At 35.6% G+C, this 17807-nt stretch overlaps 1 protein-coding gene across 2 annotated transcripts; it reads left to right on the top strand.

Annotated features, from left to right (window-relative positions):
* The first annotated feature begins 7062 nt into the window (after nt 1-7062).
* LOC130050093 (uncharacterized) lies at nt 7063-17035 on the top strand. Of its 2 annotated transcripts, XR_008798490.1 has the most exons (3): nt 7063-7790; nt 12662-15091; nt 16205-17035. XR_008798490.1 is itself a non-coding variant. In XM_056148841.1 (2 exons), exons 1-2 carry the CDS (start codon nt 14599-14601, stop codon nt 16819-16821), a joined length of 1110 nt encoding a protein of 369 aa, XP_056004816.1. In that variant the 5' UTR covers nt 14442-14598; the 3' UTR covers nt 16822-17035. The 2 variants fall into 2 exon arrangements, 1 of the variants encoding a protein (XP_056004816.1); XM_056148841.1 differs by lacking the exon at nt 7063-7790 and having other exon boundaries at nt 14442-15091.
* The last annotated feature ends 772 nt before the right edge of the window (nt 17036-17807 follow it).

The following is a 17807-nucleotide window of genomic DNA, read 5'->3' as shown; positions in this document are numbered from 1 at the left end:
ATAATATGTAATGCACATGGCATATTCGCCCTAAAAAAAAACGTATCAAATACGGACGTCTATTCAACAGGTATCGGAGATGTGCATTTACCGAAAATATTAGATTCTCTTTATTCTTATAAATCCACGAAACAAAATGACAAACTCCATTTGTATCTCGTTAGAACTTTACAACACGTTGTCATTCCATTATGCAGACTGCGACACACTTCACCCGTGCTAAACTGGGTGTCTTCAATCAGGGGAGATGTCAGAATCGAAAAAAAATTCTATATTGCATGCTTGTCTGGTCGAGGTTTTGCAGTTTATAGAAATCGGGAATCTAATCATATACACTGAGTATCTGGTTGGATATATTGCGTACACAATTCAAAATTTATCGATGATCATATACAAACTTGGATATACAAATAAGGGAATAATGATCGAAAATATACATCTGTGTGAAAATGCGGGTATTACATTTGCAATCCATAATAAACAGTTGATTACACAAAGACACATATAAAAGGAAATGTATAAACGAAAATATAGTTTTATTGTCTCGTTGGGAACCACATACTTATTTATTTACGGTCCCTGTATGTCCATATTTATTGATTGAACGAGAGAGAGAGAGAAAGAGAGAGAGAGCGTCCTACTTCGATGTACAATATATCATTTCACAGAAGGAAAGAAAATTGATCAATGATATAAATGTAAGCTTACAGGCTTTAAAATTTTCCAGCTATTTAAAAATTTGTGATTGACAATATATCGGAAACTTCCAAGGAGTTGATGCTTATAATTGAATTCATTACATTTTTTCAAAAAACTATTAGTTTGAACTGTGCATATAGAAAATAGTGATTTTGTATGTTAGAATAACGGGAAAAAGTAAATTGTCAAAAAAGTGGAGAGAGCAGACCAGCCTCCCTGTCCACCTCAACCCCCTGTATACGTGTCTGAAACAACATATCAATTCGTGTTGAAAGAAAGGTGCATATATGCATTTCATTAAATTCCAAAGGAGCTCGAATTTATGTGTTCCCCTATTAATTATTTTGTATGCAAGATTCGTTCCCGAATTTAGAATCATGCTTTCAGTCAGAGCAGAAATGAATTCATTTGAAGTACGTCTAGTTTGAATGCAAATGTGGGGTTCCTTCTTTTAATTTCATCAGACTCATTAGAACACCCCCCCCCACCCCACCCCACCCCCACCCCCACTATGCAGCTTTGTTTTTATTGATATCTAAATCGGCATATGAATCCGGATATAAATTATATAATGTTTTTTCGTGATCATATAGATATTGATACTAATAATGAAAAAAGAAAAGGTTTATACTCTTACCTTTTGCAAATCCTACTTATGCATTATAATATATTGACATTGTATCGTATCAAATAAAACCTCAACACGAATTTTACTGATTTATGAATAGTAACATCTTATCGCATACATTTGAATTTGAAATTTCGACGTACAGCGGTATGTCTATTTTCAATATATATCCATTGCGCCAGATCTTCGAAATGAAAATATTTATGAATAAATTACACTGAAGCCTGAAAGTAATCATTATGGCATGTTACAGAAATGTTAAAACACACATATGCTATAGTCCTGCAATGCATGCATGCGATTTTTCTGAATACATGTATTTATGTATTCGTGAATGAAGTTCCTACGCTTGAAAATATCTTGGTCTTTATGCATTTTGTTTTGTGATTTTGGTTTACCATTCCTTACACTATGTAAATGAAGGAACACTTGGTAAAGGGTGCAATTCTACACCATACAATTAGTATACATGCATGTGTTGCAAAGCAAAATGTACACATAATAACCAGAAATATATCGTCATTTTTCAGGGGGGGGGGGGGGGTACAACAGGAAGAAAAAAATGGAAAATTGGATTCTTCAAAATTTCTTGCCATTCAAAATACTAATTAAAAAAGATGAACGAAAACAGCAATAAAATAAAACAAAAAACCCAAACAAACCAAGATGTTTTGTCCGATGTTCAAAGTCCTAATGTGGGTGTGAAGGGTTAAAGAGTCTTTTACTTCGACTGCCTCAGTAATTTCCCCCCTACACTTCATTTTCTTCAGTTGGGGGTGGGATGGGGTGGTTAGAGTCCTCTACTATGAGCGCCTCATAAGATCTAAGAAATTTTCAAACCAAGTCTTTCACCATCCAAGATGGAAGCTAGATTGGGGATCAACAAGTTTTTCTTTACTTGGTATTCAATACTCAGTAGATTTAGAATCTATCACTGAAATAAATTATGACATAATTCTACCAAAAATCAAGTCTATGATTCAACAATGGAAACGAAGAATTTTAACCCCCATTGGTCGAGTCACTGTTGTAAAAACTCTTATTTTACCTAAATTTAACCATATATTCATTTCTCTTCCTACTCCCAATACAGAAAAAATTTCTTTGCTGTGTAAAGACGTTTTTGAATTTATATGGAAATCAAAGTGTGACAAGGTAAAAAGATCTGTAGTTACCCAGGACCATCTCTCTGGGGGTTTAAAGATGGTGAACATTGATAACTTCATCAAATCACTTAAATGTTCTTGGATGAAAAGACTGGTAACTACTAGTGATAAACCTTGGTTAGATATATTTTATGCCTTTAATGGGAATAATGTTGTGAAAAACCTTTTGGATTTTGGAGATTCATATATTTCAAATGTTCTAATGAACAAAAATAATATTTTTTGGAATGATGTTTTTAGCTCATGGCAGTATGTTATGAAGAAAATAGATCAAGATAAGAGTATGAAAAATAAAATGTTCACTATTCCAGTATGGTATAATTCAAACATAAACATTGGTGGTAAAGGTATTTTTATAAAGAATTGGTACCAACAAGGTGTTAAAATTGTTGGGGATTTTTTGTCTGATGAATATACTTCCTCATCAAAATCCATGTTTAAACAGAAGTTTCATATTTCTGATATAGATGTGATGCAATATAATAGTGTTATTTGTGCTCTTTCGAAATGCTTCAAGATTTTGAAAATTGAGAGGACCTGTATGTTAAAAATTTGTCTTCCTTATTTACCATTTTATTTTGAAAATATTCTGCCAAATGTCAGATGTACAAATATTATTTACAATTGTATAAACACAACTGAGGTAACTCCTACTTCAATACCAAAGTGGAATGTAGAGTTATCTCCCCATGGTGTCAATGATATATGCATAAAGGATGCTTTCAAAGTTTGTTTCAAAACTACATCAGATTCCTCTGTACAGTGGCTACAGTATCGACTTCTTCACAGAATTCTTCCTGTCGGCTACTATCTCAAAAAAATTCAAATCAAAACATCAGATGTTTGTAACTTGTGTAAAAAAGAAACAGAAACTATTCAACATATGTTTGAGAGTTGTAATGAGGTACTGGATCTTTGGAGAGCTTTAAGTTTGCATATTTACAGGACTACTTCAAAAAGGATTGGTTTTAATTTTTAAAATATAATTTTAGGAGAATTACCACTTACTAAAGACAACATGAAAATTAACTTTATTATTTTGTATACTAAACAGTATATTTTCAATACCTCATTACAAGGTAAAACACTAAGCATGTTAGGTCTTTTGAACCATTTGAAAATAAAATACAGTATTGAAAGGTGTTTATCTATTTACAATTCCAATCAATTATTTTTTGAAAAACAATGGAATTTGTGGAACAATATATTTGAACCCACTGAATAGTATATTTTTTACTGCATGTTTTGTATAAATTTACATATTTTTTGATACTATTATAGCAACCTCAATAATTATTTCTTTGGTATAATTTCAGTTAATTTTGAAATGTATGAGTGGAGTATGAATGGTTGGTATGAGTGATTATATTCCATTGTACATCTTACCTATAAAAGTATATAATATGATGCACTTAATTTCTATTTGTACAATGGACAATGCTAATAAAAAAAAAAAAAACAGAAGAAAAAAAATGAGCGCCTCATAATATCTTCATTTTCTTAATTGGTGGTGGTTTGTGTCTTCTACTATTATATCAGAACTTTCAAGCTGGGGGGGGGGGGGGGGGGGGGGGGGGGTTGTCGCCCAAGATATCTTTTATTTGCATTACAAAAAAAGAAATGGATAGTGTTATTAAAGGTGGGGGACAGACACTTTTGTCCCCTCCCCTTGATTATATGTGCTTGATAACGATGCATACTATGATAAACTCAATTACATTTTGCATTAGTACAATTTGAGTCGAATTCAACGCAGAATGTAATAACGCAAAATGGCATAGATATATAAGATCTATTGAGCGCCAAAGTAGCATAAAATGAAGTAATTGAAAATAACATTATTTAAAGATAAGTTTTAATTATTGCGTGCTTTAAATGAATCAAATAAATCTGTATTATCAATTAATGAGAGCAATATTGAGTTACTGTTCTCTTTTATTGAATTAACGATATAATTTGTCTTGATAAGAGCACGATTATTACAAGATCATCGATTGAATCTCTCTCTCTCTCTCTCTCTCTCTCTCTCTCTCTCTCTTTCTCTCTCTCTCTCTCTCATCCCATACACTCGTACAGTGTTGTATATGCAAATTATATATGCATAAACAATTTACGTATACCTAAATGATTTCCTGATTTATAAATCTGCAATACTTTAACCAGTAAATCATACGGTACAAGGATTCGTGCAAAATACAGGGTAAATACTTTGATACTTCCCCTGATTGAAGATAGCTGATCGGCACGGGAGAGGTGTGTCGCAGTCTGTACAATGGACAATGGTATTTACTGTTGGAATACAAGTGGAGTTTATCGTTTTGTTTCATGGATTATTCAAATAAAGGGAGTTCTACTACTACTTAGAGTATTTTCGACAAGTGTACACGTACATCTGCGGTCCTTTACAGATATTACGAGTAGACCCAGGTAAATAGTCGTCCGCATTCGATGCTTTTTTGTGGCGAGCATACATGACCATGTCATGTTTATAAGTACAGTAGCAATTATGTATTTGCATTTTGCTTGAAGTAAGTGTGAATGGTATAGATTTTATACCCTTTGCTTATTCCATTTTATCAATAGATAATAGATTAAATATCTCTGCGCGTTTTTGTTGTTGTTTTTTTTTTTTTGTTTTTTTTTTTTTGTTTTTTTTTTTTGTATAGTTTTGACATATTTACTGCAAATGTAAGCACATTCACGTAAAGAAAAGGCATTCTATATTTATTTATCCAAAGCTTTTATAATGATTGACTACTGTACGATATTTTTATTGTAATTTTTAGCACTGCGTCGTGTTCCAAAACGTGGTTTCATTTCTTCTTGATGTCCTATAAATTAGTATCAGAGACGTACGTGTTACCTGTCGAAGCTACCCGCACAGGTAAATCGAAGACACTGATGTGAAGTGAAGCGTAGCAAAACTCGTCCCCTTATATACCATGGGAACCCTGATACATATAACAATAGAATATCCAACTAATATGGCGGATTAGCAAAGAAATATGGCGGACATATAGAATTACACTATATTTATTAATTCATGTCAGCTTTAACGTCTTAGGTTTGACGCGGCCATGGCACGAGCGGGGCTCGATTTCACGACGCGAACACTCTATCATTTAGATACCACAACCGGTGCAATTGAGGAGGGTGTCAACAAAATCCTTTCAGATTTGACATGAGATTACTAGTACAACAGTAGAAAGGTCAACATTGAAAACCAGGATATGTGATCAGAAAGACAGACAATGGATCTAATGTTTTTATAGACAAAGAGAGGCTCATGAACAGATTTCGAATGAACACTTTTATAAAAGTTGCGATCCTGTTCCAGCAAGGCGTTCTCTACCAAGATCACCAAAACGATCCCTAAAAAAGTGAGAGGGGTGGCATTTTTTAAGCATTTTGTCTCAATGACCGTATATCAGGACAATTATATTTAATGCCTAAAATTCACTAAGAAGGCATACTAGGTCGTCCTATTGTCAGGATCATCGGATATCCGATCTATATCTTGGTCAGCGTGTAGAAGATTTAGGGCAATGCCAGAGGACACGACTGATAAATAAAATAAATCTCCTCAATGGGCCTGCTAGACAACTCCCTCAAGACCATGAAAGTTACTTTCCTTTACACTAAAGTTTCACCCGATGAGGATATCGAGGCGTGTAGAAAGGTTTGAAATACTAGGGTCATTCAATGTCCTTCAACTGAATGATTCATTCGGTTTCTTAAACGTACACGTTTAGTAACTTCAACTTCAATGGTGAATAATACCTGCAAATCAAAGGCATAGCTATGGGAGTTGAAATGGCACATCTATATGGGGAAACTGGATTGAAGCCTTCAAAATCAACCAACAGTTAGACTACCATGATGGCTATGTTTCATCGATGACAATGAGATAGAATGATTTGACGATCGTGAAAGTCTTCTTGATTCTATCATGTTGCAAACTCCTCCCACTACTTCATTGTAAAAATTCACACCTCGTACTTTCCACAGTCATATTTCAAAACGGAAATATTAAATTCAACCTTCACACAAACCCCACATATTTGAACATTTCGTCATCCAGTACAAGAAAAACATTAAAATGAGAGGGTTCTACTGGTCCTTACTTACAAACCCACTCTCAAAAACCGTATTGGTATTCTAAGAGTTGCCAATTCTGCATTGCAGTAAACGAATTGCTGTTTTCAAAGAACTCCGTAAAGGAATTCCTTAAAAACACTGATAGATGTGGTGATGATTATAATGAAAACATCAGATAATTGAGGGTTCATAGCATGTTCAGATCTCGGATGTCAATTACATGATGCAAATATAGCTCTGACACTGAGAGCTTATCAGCTATGCCATGGGTCGCAGTTACAATATTTTAGGAAACGTTACCTGCAAAACAAAGAACTGCATTTATCTCGTCAGTTGTGATGGCTTCCTAAAAACAACATATCTCTGCAAACTTGACAATCATGTTCAATGTTGTTGTTTTTTTGGTTGGTTTTTTTTTTGTGTTTTTTTTTTTTTTGGAAATAAATGACAAAGACCCCATCGCTGCATATTCAACAAGATTAGACCATAGAAGAGACTGAATAAAGGGTCCGTGTTTTCCCTACATGTACGAGTTGAGATTGATGACTTTTCTATTGAATGGTTATTGCATTGCTGTTACAATTCCGTAACTGACTGGGACGGATAGTACTAGGAAATGTATATAGAATATAAATATAAGCGGTAAATATTAAAATTGGCTGCACACGAATGTTTGTCGACAAAGGACAATGTAGATAACTACATTTTCAAGATATTCAAAGTTGATAATTTTCACTTTTTGGTACATTGTATTGTGATTGAAGATATATAATTAAATGCAATGTCCACAATAGTTGTTCAATACGATCTTGATTACAAACAACGTCATTAGATTCACTTTTTCGATTTATATCCAAAATCTACATGCACATACAATTCGATTTCGGGTGAAAAGCTTCTCAGTAAAGTGGATATCAATTACTTCAATATAAAAATTGAGAAAATGTAACACTGTTTGAATTTACTACCTTATTATTTGCAGTCAGTTTAATACTGTCTTGTTTTGATAATCGAACACATTTTTGATATCAAGGAACATCTGCTGGACATTCAGAATACTGATATTACGGACAATCCAAAACTCTGTAGAAATCGTCCAGAAGGGTCAAGTCAAGAAAACATAATGATGAATTTACTTCCGAGGCAACTTAAAAACATGTGTTCGAAAGATATGAAGGAGGATCTGTCAGCAGAAAGAGGTACAAATTTTATTAAAGGCAAACTAGCAACTTAGCTTATCCACCGTCAACTTCCTATATTATGTAGCAATTATGTAGCAATATTCCATTATCACCTGCATATGGTGTTTATATCTCTCAACTTATTCGATACACAAGAGCTTGTTCAATGTTTGATCAGTTTTTAAATCGAAACAGGCTACTTATACCTATCATTATGCAAAAAATAAGGAATATGGTGCAGGGGTTTCAACTGTCTCGCTTGAAGTCAGCATTTCGCAAATTCTATGGTCGTTATAACGATCTAGTTTGCCAATACAACCTATCACTGGATCAAATGCTGTCTGGTGTGTTTCATACCGATTGTTAGGCTGTTCATGGCACACTGATTTTGACTGCATATACCTGATCAAGTTGTAGGGCTCACGGCGGGTGTGGTCGGTCGACAGGGGATGCTTACTCCTCCTAGGCACCTGATCCCACCTCTCTGGCCTGAAGGTTATAAAACTTTTTTGAGCACGTTTTCATACTCGAACTCTAGATCGCACTCATGCTCAAAAGTGAAGGTTATAAAACTTTTATAAATTCTCGCACTCAAATAGAGTACATGCTCATGATTTTTCGAGTATGTTTCGAAGCTTGCTCAGAGTTGTACCCAAAACAAACATCACTGAGTTTGATATGAATACGGTAAAAGTTTTATAACTTCTAGGCCTGGTATATCCATGGGTCCGTGTTTGCCCAACTCTCCATTTTGTATTGCTTGTAGGAGTTCCGAGATTGATGACTGTTCGTTGTTTTCGCCTTTCATACCATTACTTGTTATGAAAGGCGTAACAGTAATTCTCAAATTATTTCAATTATGTTAGTTTACAGTTTCATGCACCCAAAAAAGAGCATTGCCATGCGAGCCCATCAATCAAACGTTTTATTTGCCCTCTCACAGATCTACAGTAAATAGGTAATTTTATGTGCACAGTGTTATACAACGTATTGCATGTCAGAATTCCATCATTGCATAAGCTACAGATCAATCAAAATTTTCTTGCGAATATTTTAAGATCAAGTCTGACACGTGTTTAATCTGCATAAGATTTTTAATTGCAAACTTTCTCACGAGGTCAATGAAATAGTAATAGGAAATATGTATCCTTTGTACATATAAGTACCGACCGATCGGGTCATGTGGGGATCCGGGTTAGAATAGGACCTCATTATCCCTCACTTGTCGTAAGAGGCGACTAAATGGAACAGTCCTTTGGATGAGACCGCAAACATCGAGGCACGGTGACAGAGATGGTGAGGTACGATAAAAATCTTTACCTCCTCACTCCTCATGTTACGGCCATTAGCGAGAAACATAGTCTAAATTTGTGGTACTTCACTTACAACTAGTGACGTCTCAATATGAGTGAAAAATCCACGACGGGACGTGAAACAAATAACTAACTTAACTATATAAGCACTGAGGACCATTACCACCCAATAACTATAAGTGTCGGATCCACAACGTTGATACAAGGCCCAATACAAGAATTATGCAAAACACTAAAATGACCAACGACACGAACTAGATTGTATATTCTTGGGACAACCTGATCCTTCCTCAGGACAAACAAGAGGGTTTACACAAGATGGATGAAGATATGTAAACTCTAAAGTGTGATGGTCACGCCAAAGTGCGATGGCCACGCCAAAGTCCGATGGTGCGGAGTTCAGTTACGTTTGTGACGTCACGTCATTATGACGTCATTCTTAACGTCTTTCAAAATATAAACCGAAAAACTGCAACACGGACGACAGCAACGGCAAGGTATATAAGGTTGAGGATAGTGAGAAGGGCAAAGTACATTTGTTGTCCAACTATCTACTTCGCCCAAACATTCTTTAATTCATGAACATTTATTACTTGTTACGTACACGTAATAAAATCCTCGGGATATGCTGTAACGCAAAGATTCTATACGATTTCGCGTTGGAAAATTTTGTGTTTTTAAAATAACGCAACAACTAGATGAATGAATGAAATAAGTTGAACTTCTTATTTTTTATGCATAGATTTTGCACTTATATTTTAGTGAAACAACACACGGTTGGTACAGTCTGTACCAAAACACTGTGTCGTCGTTTACAAACCAATGGATTTCGGCGTGTCACACCATCGCACTTTGGCGCATGAAATGTGGACCATCGCACTTTGGCGTGTCACGCCATCGGGGTTTGGCGCAGACCATCGGGGTTTGGCGTGACCATCGCACTTTGGAGTGTTACAGATATACCATATATCACTCACACTAAACCTACTCAAAATTTACAAATTTACGTATTTACATTGCAAATTATATGTTTAGTATTTTCATTTACTAAATGTTTTCTTGTGAGCGAATGTGTTCGTCCAGCGGGCTTATCCACAGTCACAATGCTTAATTTGTGCTTAGTATTGTTTATGGTGTTTTGGCAATGATATTTCAGCAATTTACGGCAGTCATTATATATCTATCTTAAATTAAAGAAGGAAAATATGCAGTTACAAAATATACATCTGTATTCAAATCACTAGCGCTTTCTGGATTTTAACATCCATCATCAGGTTAATAAAAATTGATTTTAAAGTTCTTTATATATATATATATATATATATATATATATATATATATATATAAAGCACTAGAATGACCAACGACATGAACAATTGGAATTGTCAAATTTTCGGGACAACCTGTCCCTTCGTCAGGACGTGAAAGGATTACATTATGGAGAAAACACAAATATAATTAACAATAAGCACTAAAGCTACACTACAAAACTTCCAGCGGATTACATGTTGCAGGCTTTGTTATTAACTAAAAAAAGAATAACAATCAGGGTGTCTGGTCACCGTGGTATCAGTCGGTAAAGTGTGAAATTAATTAATGGAAGAACTAATAGGTTTAGCCAATTCTAAACCTAAACCTATTCCTGATATAACAATGTTATTCTCCCTCTGATAAACGACAACGGTTTATTTCTCATAACTTTATTTCTCTTAAGATATCTGCGTACCGCGTCATATTACCAACGATACATCGCCTTGCTTCACCAACTGGATGCATAGCAGTACCAGCACTGCCAACGTCGTTGGCACTCATCATCAACAAGTTCCATTTTTAGTTTTTTACAAGTAACCAATAGCTTATACATTACGCCAATTTCATTTACTATTATCTAAAATTTAAATTTTCAATAGTTTGATCTAGGGGAGAATACCACGATGTACGAATTAACTGTTTCACCTTTTGATCGGCCAAGTTAGGTAGCAGGGGACAGTTTCGCAGTATAGGCCCGGTCAACTTTTTCAAAAAATGGAATTACCCCGTATTTGAAGTGATATTACATGTGTAAAAATGTATACAATAATTTTAGGATGCATGTCAAATGTAGCTGAGTGCTTAGTAAAAATGTTGATATACAACATGTAGGTGTCACCATGATTCCTAGCATATAGATGGGTGCAAATACGAAACTAAGACACGTGGTCAGTTGCTGAAGAAATTCCGGTGAAAACATGCAGGGTCTAGCAAAAGGTCTGTAGCTGTGAGGGAAGGTGGATGGCCCCATATGAGAGGTAGATTTTTGAGAAGGGCAGATAGGGTTCTTGATTGTGCACAGTGTCTAAATCCCCATGTTTGGTACTGTGATGGTGTGGGGATGGTGCGGATTAGCCCAAATGAGGGAAAATCAAAGCAAAAAAAGGGAACCTGCTCAGAGCATGTTTTGTGCACCAGCACCAGTATTTATAGATTACATGTAATTTAGGGTCATAATGTATTAACTACACTAATATGAAATACAAGTATTGACATAAAATGGAAATATGATTTTTCATTAGTCTGTCATAATCTGACTTTGGTGTATACCCCCTATCCACATGTTTCAAAACCAAAGAAACTGTCCCCTGCCACCTTAGTTCTTCCATTAATTAATTTCACACTTTACCGACTGATACCACGGTGACCAGACACCCTGATTGTTATTCTTTTTTTAGTTAATAACAAAGCCTGCAACATGTAATCCGCTGGAAGTTTTGTAGTGTAGCTTTAGTGCTTATTGTTAATTATATTTGTGTTTTCTCCATAATGTAATCCTTTCACGTCCTGACGAAGGGACAGGTTGTCCCGAAAATTTGACAATTCCAATTGTTCATGTCGTTGGTCATTCTAGTGCTTTATATAATTATTTTCCCTGACCATTGTATCTATTTAATATAGATCCGACAGTTTTGGATACTGAATGTTGTTGGTTCTTCAGTGCTTTATATATATATATATATATATATATATATATATAGCGCACAGAAATAGCAAAGAACTCTTAAATGAAGATAACTCCCCTAAGTGAAGAAATATTTAATATAGAGCACAGAAAATTTCACTTTTATTTGGATACCCACTTCCGCCCCTACCCGGGGTTGAACTCACGACCTACGGAACCAAATCTCCTAACAGCATGTAACCAGCGCGCTCGACCATCTAGGTAAGATTTGCCTATATATATATAACATTGGGTCAAATGCTATCTGACGCGTTTCATACCGATTGTTAGACCGTTCTTGGCATACTGATTTTAACTACGAATAACTCCGTTTGCCTGATCGGGATATAGGGCTCACGGTGGGTGTGACCGGTCGACAGGGGATACTTACTATTCCTAGGCACCTGACCCCACCTCTGGTGTGTCCAGGGGTCCGTGTTTGCCCAACTATCTATTTAGTATTGCTTATGGGAGTTATGAGATTAATCACTGTTCGCTATCTTCAGCTTTCATATATATATATATATATATATATATATATATATATATATATAATTTAGATGCATCTTCCAATCACGAAAAAGATTATGCTTGCATTGCAGTTCTTGAAATGCTGGAAAAAGAATCTTTGGTGATAATCACAGGAAATCCTGGAGACGGTCAATCTAAACTGGCAAAGAAATGCATAGATGATTTAATCTATTCACATTCAAACATCAGTCCAGTTAGAATTAGGAGAAGCTCCGATGTTGTTAAAATGAGAGATGTGATGTTAAAAGGAGACAATTCTTCAATCATTTTGGTGGACGGACCTTTCGACCAAATTGACACTAGAACAGAGATTACAGAAGACATTTTAAGAGAAGTAGAGGACAGAATCGAATATGGTGCAGTTGGAGTAAAATGTGTGATTGTCATGCAAAAAGATACGTTAAACTTTGTAAAAACTTATTTCAAAAACATGGAGTGGCTGCGAAACGAACGGATCATTGACATGACTGGAAGTGATCCAAACATGGAAAGCCTTACCAATCACATTCAAAACATGGATGGACATTGTATTTTTCTATTAGGATTGATAGCCCTGAGTGACGGATCATTGAGTTCTTGCACACTGTATTGTTTGAATAGTGAAGATAGCAGAGTAAGACATGCTTCCGAGTTTGCAGGAATTGCGTTTAACAATTCTATGTCGAAGTTCCTACGTCAAATAGCAACAGCCTTTTTGGACATTTACATCATCAAAAAGTCAGGCAAATTCTTTTTCAAAGATCAGACTGTATCCGACGCGGTTTATTTGTCCCTTTCGAAGATGAATCCCTGGAAGTATATAGAACTTTGTCCTCTCTCCAAGCTTCAGATGCCATTTGTCAGTATGTTGAATGAGCAGTCATTACTTGATTCTTTTGAGAAGCGAATTATTTCTGAAATGGAACGAGATATTCCTAGATTCGATGACTTCATGAAGTTAAATGTTTGGCATAAAGATGTACTCTTTGGTGTTGGACCAAAACTAGTAAATTCAATGCTTACTTTAGAAGATAGTGCTGCAAGACAATTCCTGAATTCTGTTCATAGAAGTGGAAACATCCCTCTTCTTTCATTTTTATTCATTTCACTACCAAATCTGAAGTACAACAGATTAGAAAAAACACTTGTTCTTAATAGGAGGACAAGCGGAAATGCAAAACACATTTGTTTATGTCGTGAGGAAATTCCCCCATCATTGTTTGAGACAAAACAAGTCTCTAATAGCATACCTATTCATTTCATCAATGATTTTTTCAAAAGAAATATTCTGTCTTGGCCTGGAGGACGCAGCGTTTTCGTTGAATGTTCTTACCCCGCAAGGGAGTTTGAAAGGTACATAGCAAACGAACGAGAGAAGATTGAAATATACAAAGTAGGCCATAAAGATTGTGAATGTCGAATTCTTCCTTTTACCGCACGTCAAAAAGAACAACCTCGTATATCATCAGTTTTACTCAAACTTTTGAATGGATTTGTTGGAGCTAGTTTCATAAATTACAAACATTTACTCATTGAAACCGGCGAGGAACTAAAGATGGGTTGGTATATACAGATAGCTGTATCTCATGCAGATGCAGAATTTATGAAAAGTACATATTCTAACATAAGAAAATCATCCAATTGTTTTTTGACGTCGAGACTTGATGAAATAGTGACAACAAAATTCAAGAAACTTCATAAAGATTGCACCTTTTTGAGCATTTGGACTGGTACACAATATGAGGAAAATAAGGGCAAACCTATTGACACAATCGTTGCAATTGTGCAAAATAAACAAAAGCATTTTGAAAATGAGTTTTGGGGATTACAGGTTATAGTTCGAGAGGAAAACGAATTTAGTTAAGAAGCTACAGACGCGTTGTCCCACACCCGAAGCAATTTCAGTAATGATGTAATTGAGTTAAGTGGGCATACAGTTTGCAACCTTTTCAAGAAACATACCAACATCACTCTTATTAGCACTTCTAGCATTAGGTCTCAAAGGTATGGAAAAGAAAATGCTGTCATAATGCAGAGACCTTGTGTTGTACTATACTGTCGGGTTAAAGGCATCATTCCTAGAGGTGAGGATATGTTCCCTCAAGAAATTGAAAACCACCCTGTTGATGTACGAGAAGGTTCCTGCAGTTTTGCAGCGAATACAATACGAGCTGGAGACAAGATAAAATCAGAAAACCGGACGTGGACTGGTACATTAGGGGGTTTTGTGAATTGTGCAGGTTCCAAAAACAACGCATTCATAACATGTGCACACGTTCTGTATCAAAGGAAGGATCTGGGAGAGAATCTGGAAAAGTTGTCTAGGAAAACCGAGCAAAATGTCTCTGTATCTATCAACGATAAGTGGCACACCACAGGAAGAGTTAGGCGTGCTGTTTTTAATAATACCAAAGAGGAAGAAGTGAGTGTTGATGCAGCGCTTGTAGATTTGACGGATTGTTCTTTTGGAAACGATGGTCAGTTTTCCGAAACATACAGCAGAAAGCAATTGCAGGGAACAGGTATGTATACAATCTGTATCAAGCTATTGGTTCAAGAATTATGGTACAAAATCTCAACCATAGCAATGTTTTAGAAAACATCGTCTTTTACTCGGACGCAAACTAACTTTATAGAAACCTGATCTAAAACAAACTCGTGTCCATTTTCGCTCTGCTTCAGCCTTAACGAAACTTCAAGTTGACCCAGAGAGCGAATCTATTGGAGACCGAAAATTATACCAGGAGAAGTAGCTTATCACTCAGATGGGAGGGATCTGGATCATGTCACAGCTTTTTGTAGGGGAGGGGGGGGGGGGGGGTAATGGTCATAAACTTCAACCTTATTTTATTATCCAAACAGGTGGGAATACAAATATAATGTTTTTAATTAAAAGTGCGGATGTGGGTGCTTTTTTATGCTAGATTTTACAAAGATATTAATACTGAGGTATTCTATAAAAATGAAACGAAAAACTCTAGTCAATATACATATGTAGGCGCGCGCAATGTATATATTATATTATGGATAAGGATGATCGAAGATGTTTATAAGTTAAATTATGCAAGAATCACTTAAACTTCGACCTATTTCTTTCATCTGGGATAAATCAAATAGTTTATATCGCAGAAGTTGTTATAAAAAGCCATTACAGATTGATAGACGATGGGGAGGGGGGGGGGGGGGGGGGGGGGTCCTTATATGTTTGCCTGCACTATATGTAAAATCCATCGTTTTAGAATACATAATAATGCATTAGTATGAGGTATTAATATGAAATGGTGGATGTTGAGGATGATTTCCTGTTCTCTCTGTAATTTCTGCTCATAATAGGCTTTTTGATTTTACAAAATGCTGACCTCCTCATAACATTATTACATAAAATATTTTCCGTTTCGTTCCGTCTTCAGTTCCGCGTTTTAGCAAAACTCGTCTCGAAGGCCCGCTTAGTTGCAAAGTTAATTTGGTTGGTACTGTGTACATGTAGAGTTTAATTAGGTTTGGTAATTGATACACATTATTATGTGTTGATCATTTTAAAACAGTAAACATTCACAGCAATTTCGTTTTGTCAAGAGAGTGGTAATAAAAGAATGTGTAATGATTTGCGAAAACATCCGATCTTTCTTTTTCAGGAATCTATGGTCAACGCACGATATCGTTTTCATCTGGCAAAATAGAAACCATCAACAGCAATAACAAGAAAAACGTCTTCTTGAAAGTGGGAGCGGAGAGTGGACTTACTGCAGGACAATTTTGTGGACCCATTCACCCTAAATTAGACAATCTAAATGATGAATATTCCCCTAGCATTTATTTGTATCATCAAATTGAAATTGTACCCTTATCAAAAGAAACCCCATTCCTAAAGAGTGGAGATTCTGGATCTTTCATCTTCATGTTGAAGAATACCAACCCAGTAGAATTGACATGTGTGGGTATAGCCGTGGCCTCTACATCTCACGGCTCGTGCATAATGACGCCAATAAGCCGTGTTCTGGAGGCGTTGAAGCTTCCAGAAAATTCTCTGTCTGTCTTTGAAAACTCATCAGTGAATACAAACCCTGAATATGTTACAAATGAGGCATTGGTTAACCTCCTTAAAATACAAACAGATACGTTAAAGGATTTTCTGCAGGAAAACACTGAAAATATCAAAACTGAGATAACAGAATTATCAAAACGAATTAAAACTGTTGAAGACAAAATAAGCAATAATTTGGAAGAGAGGCGTCAGGACCAGAGAAAATAGATACAGTCCTTGTATTGAAAAGCGAATTGATCGCAGCTGTATTGACTAGAACATGTCTTATTGTGTATATGAATACAATCAAAAGAATAAGAAACAACTAACACTGTATGGGTTCTTTTCCTAGAGTTCAATTATCGTAACGGTTGCAATTGTCATGAAGAATTTTCGATGAAATATTATTTCAAATCGTAAGTTAAAATAAAGTACTGCTATATATGGTGTCTATTTTTGAATGAAAACACATACAGACATGCAACATACTTATTTATTACTACGAAATTGATATTTTCCCTAGATTGATTGATTGTATCTTGTTTAACGTCCCTCACGAGAATTTTTCACTCGTATGCATATGTCATCAATACCGGTGAAGGGCGTTAAATTTAGGCCTATGCTCGACGCTTATGGTCATTGAACAGTGAGGCTCTTTAGCGTGCCACACCTACATTATGTACTGTGACACGAGTCATTCGTTTTTCAGATAATCTCCGAGGGTCCGTGAAATTCACACCAGATGCCAAGCATTTGGCGATGAAACTGTCACTACCTGTTTTAAAGGGGAAGGCAACACAATAAAATTTACATGATAAATGATAGGATTAATTATATGATAAAATTTTGCCATACTATTCTGTTGATATACGGCCTAGATAAGCTTCATTACTAATTTGAAAACGTTAAAAATTGAAATTCCCGCCATCTATAGAGGCTGCCATGATGTGGAACTCTTTTGTATTCAAGACCACAAAATCAATGGTTTTGACGTCACACCGTCTGTTCCGCTTTTGATTGGATTCTAAGATCATCAAAGATGTGCATGTGGTAGATTTTACGAATAAATAGGTTGATGCCTTCCTGTCAAGATGTTAACTGCACTAATGCGAAGGGGAGATGTGAAAAAAGGTTGCTGTTTTTTCGAAATTCCTGACCCAACCAAGTCATCTGAAAAGAAAAGACTAGCATGTAAACGGTGGATCCATTATTTG

The sequence above is a fragment of the Ostrea edulis genome, chromosome 9 (assembly GCF_947568905.1).
Source record: "Ostrea edulis chromosome 9, xbOstEdul1.1, whole genome shotgun sequence".
NCBI classification, from domain to species: domain Eukaryota; kingdom Metazoa; phylum Mollusca; class Bivalvia; order Ostreida; family Ostreidae; genus Ostrea; species Ostrea edulis.
This window is presented reverse-complemented; position numbering and strand designations above follow the sequence as displayed.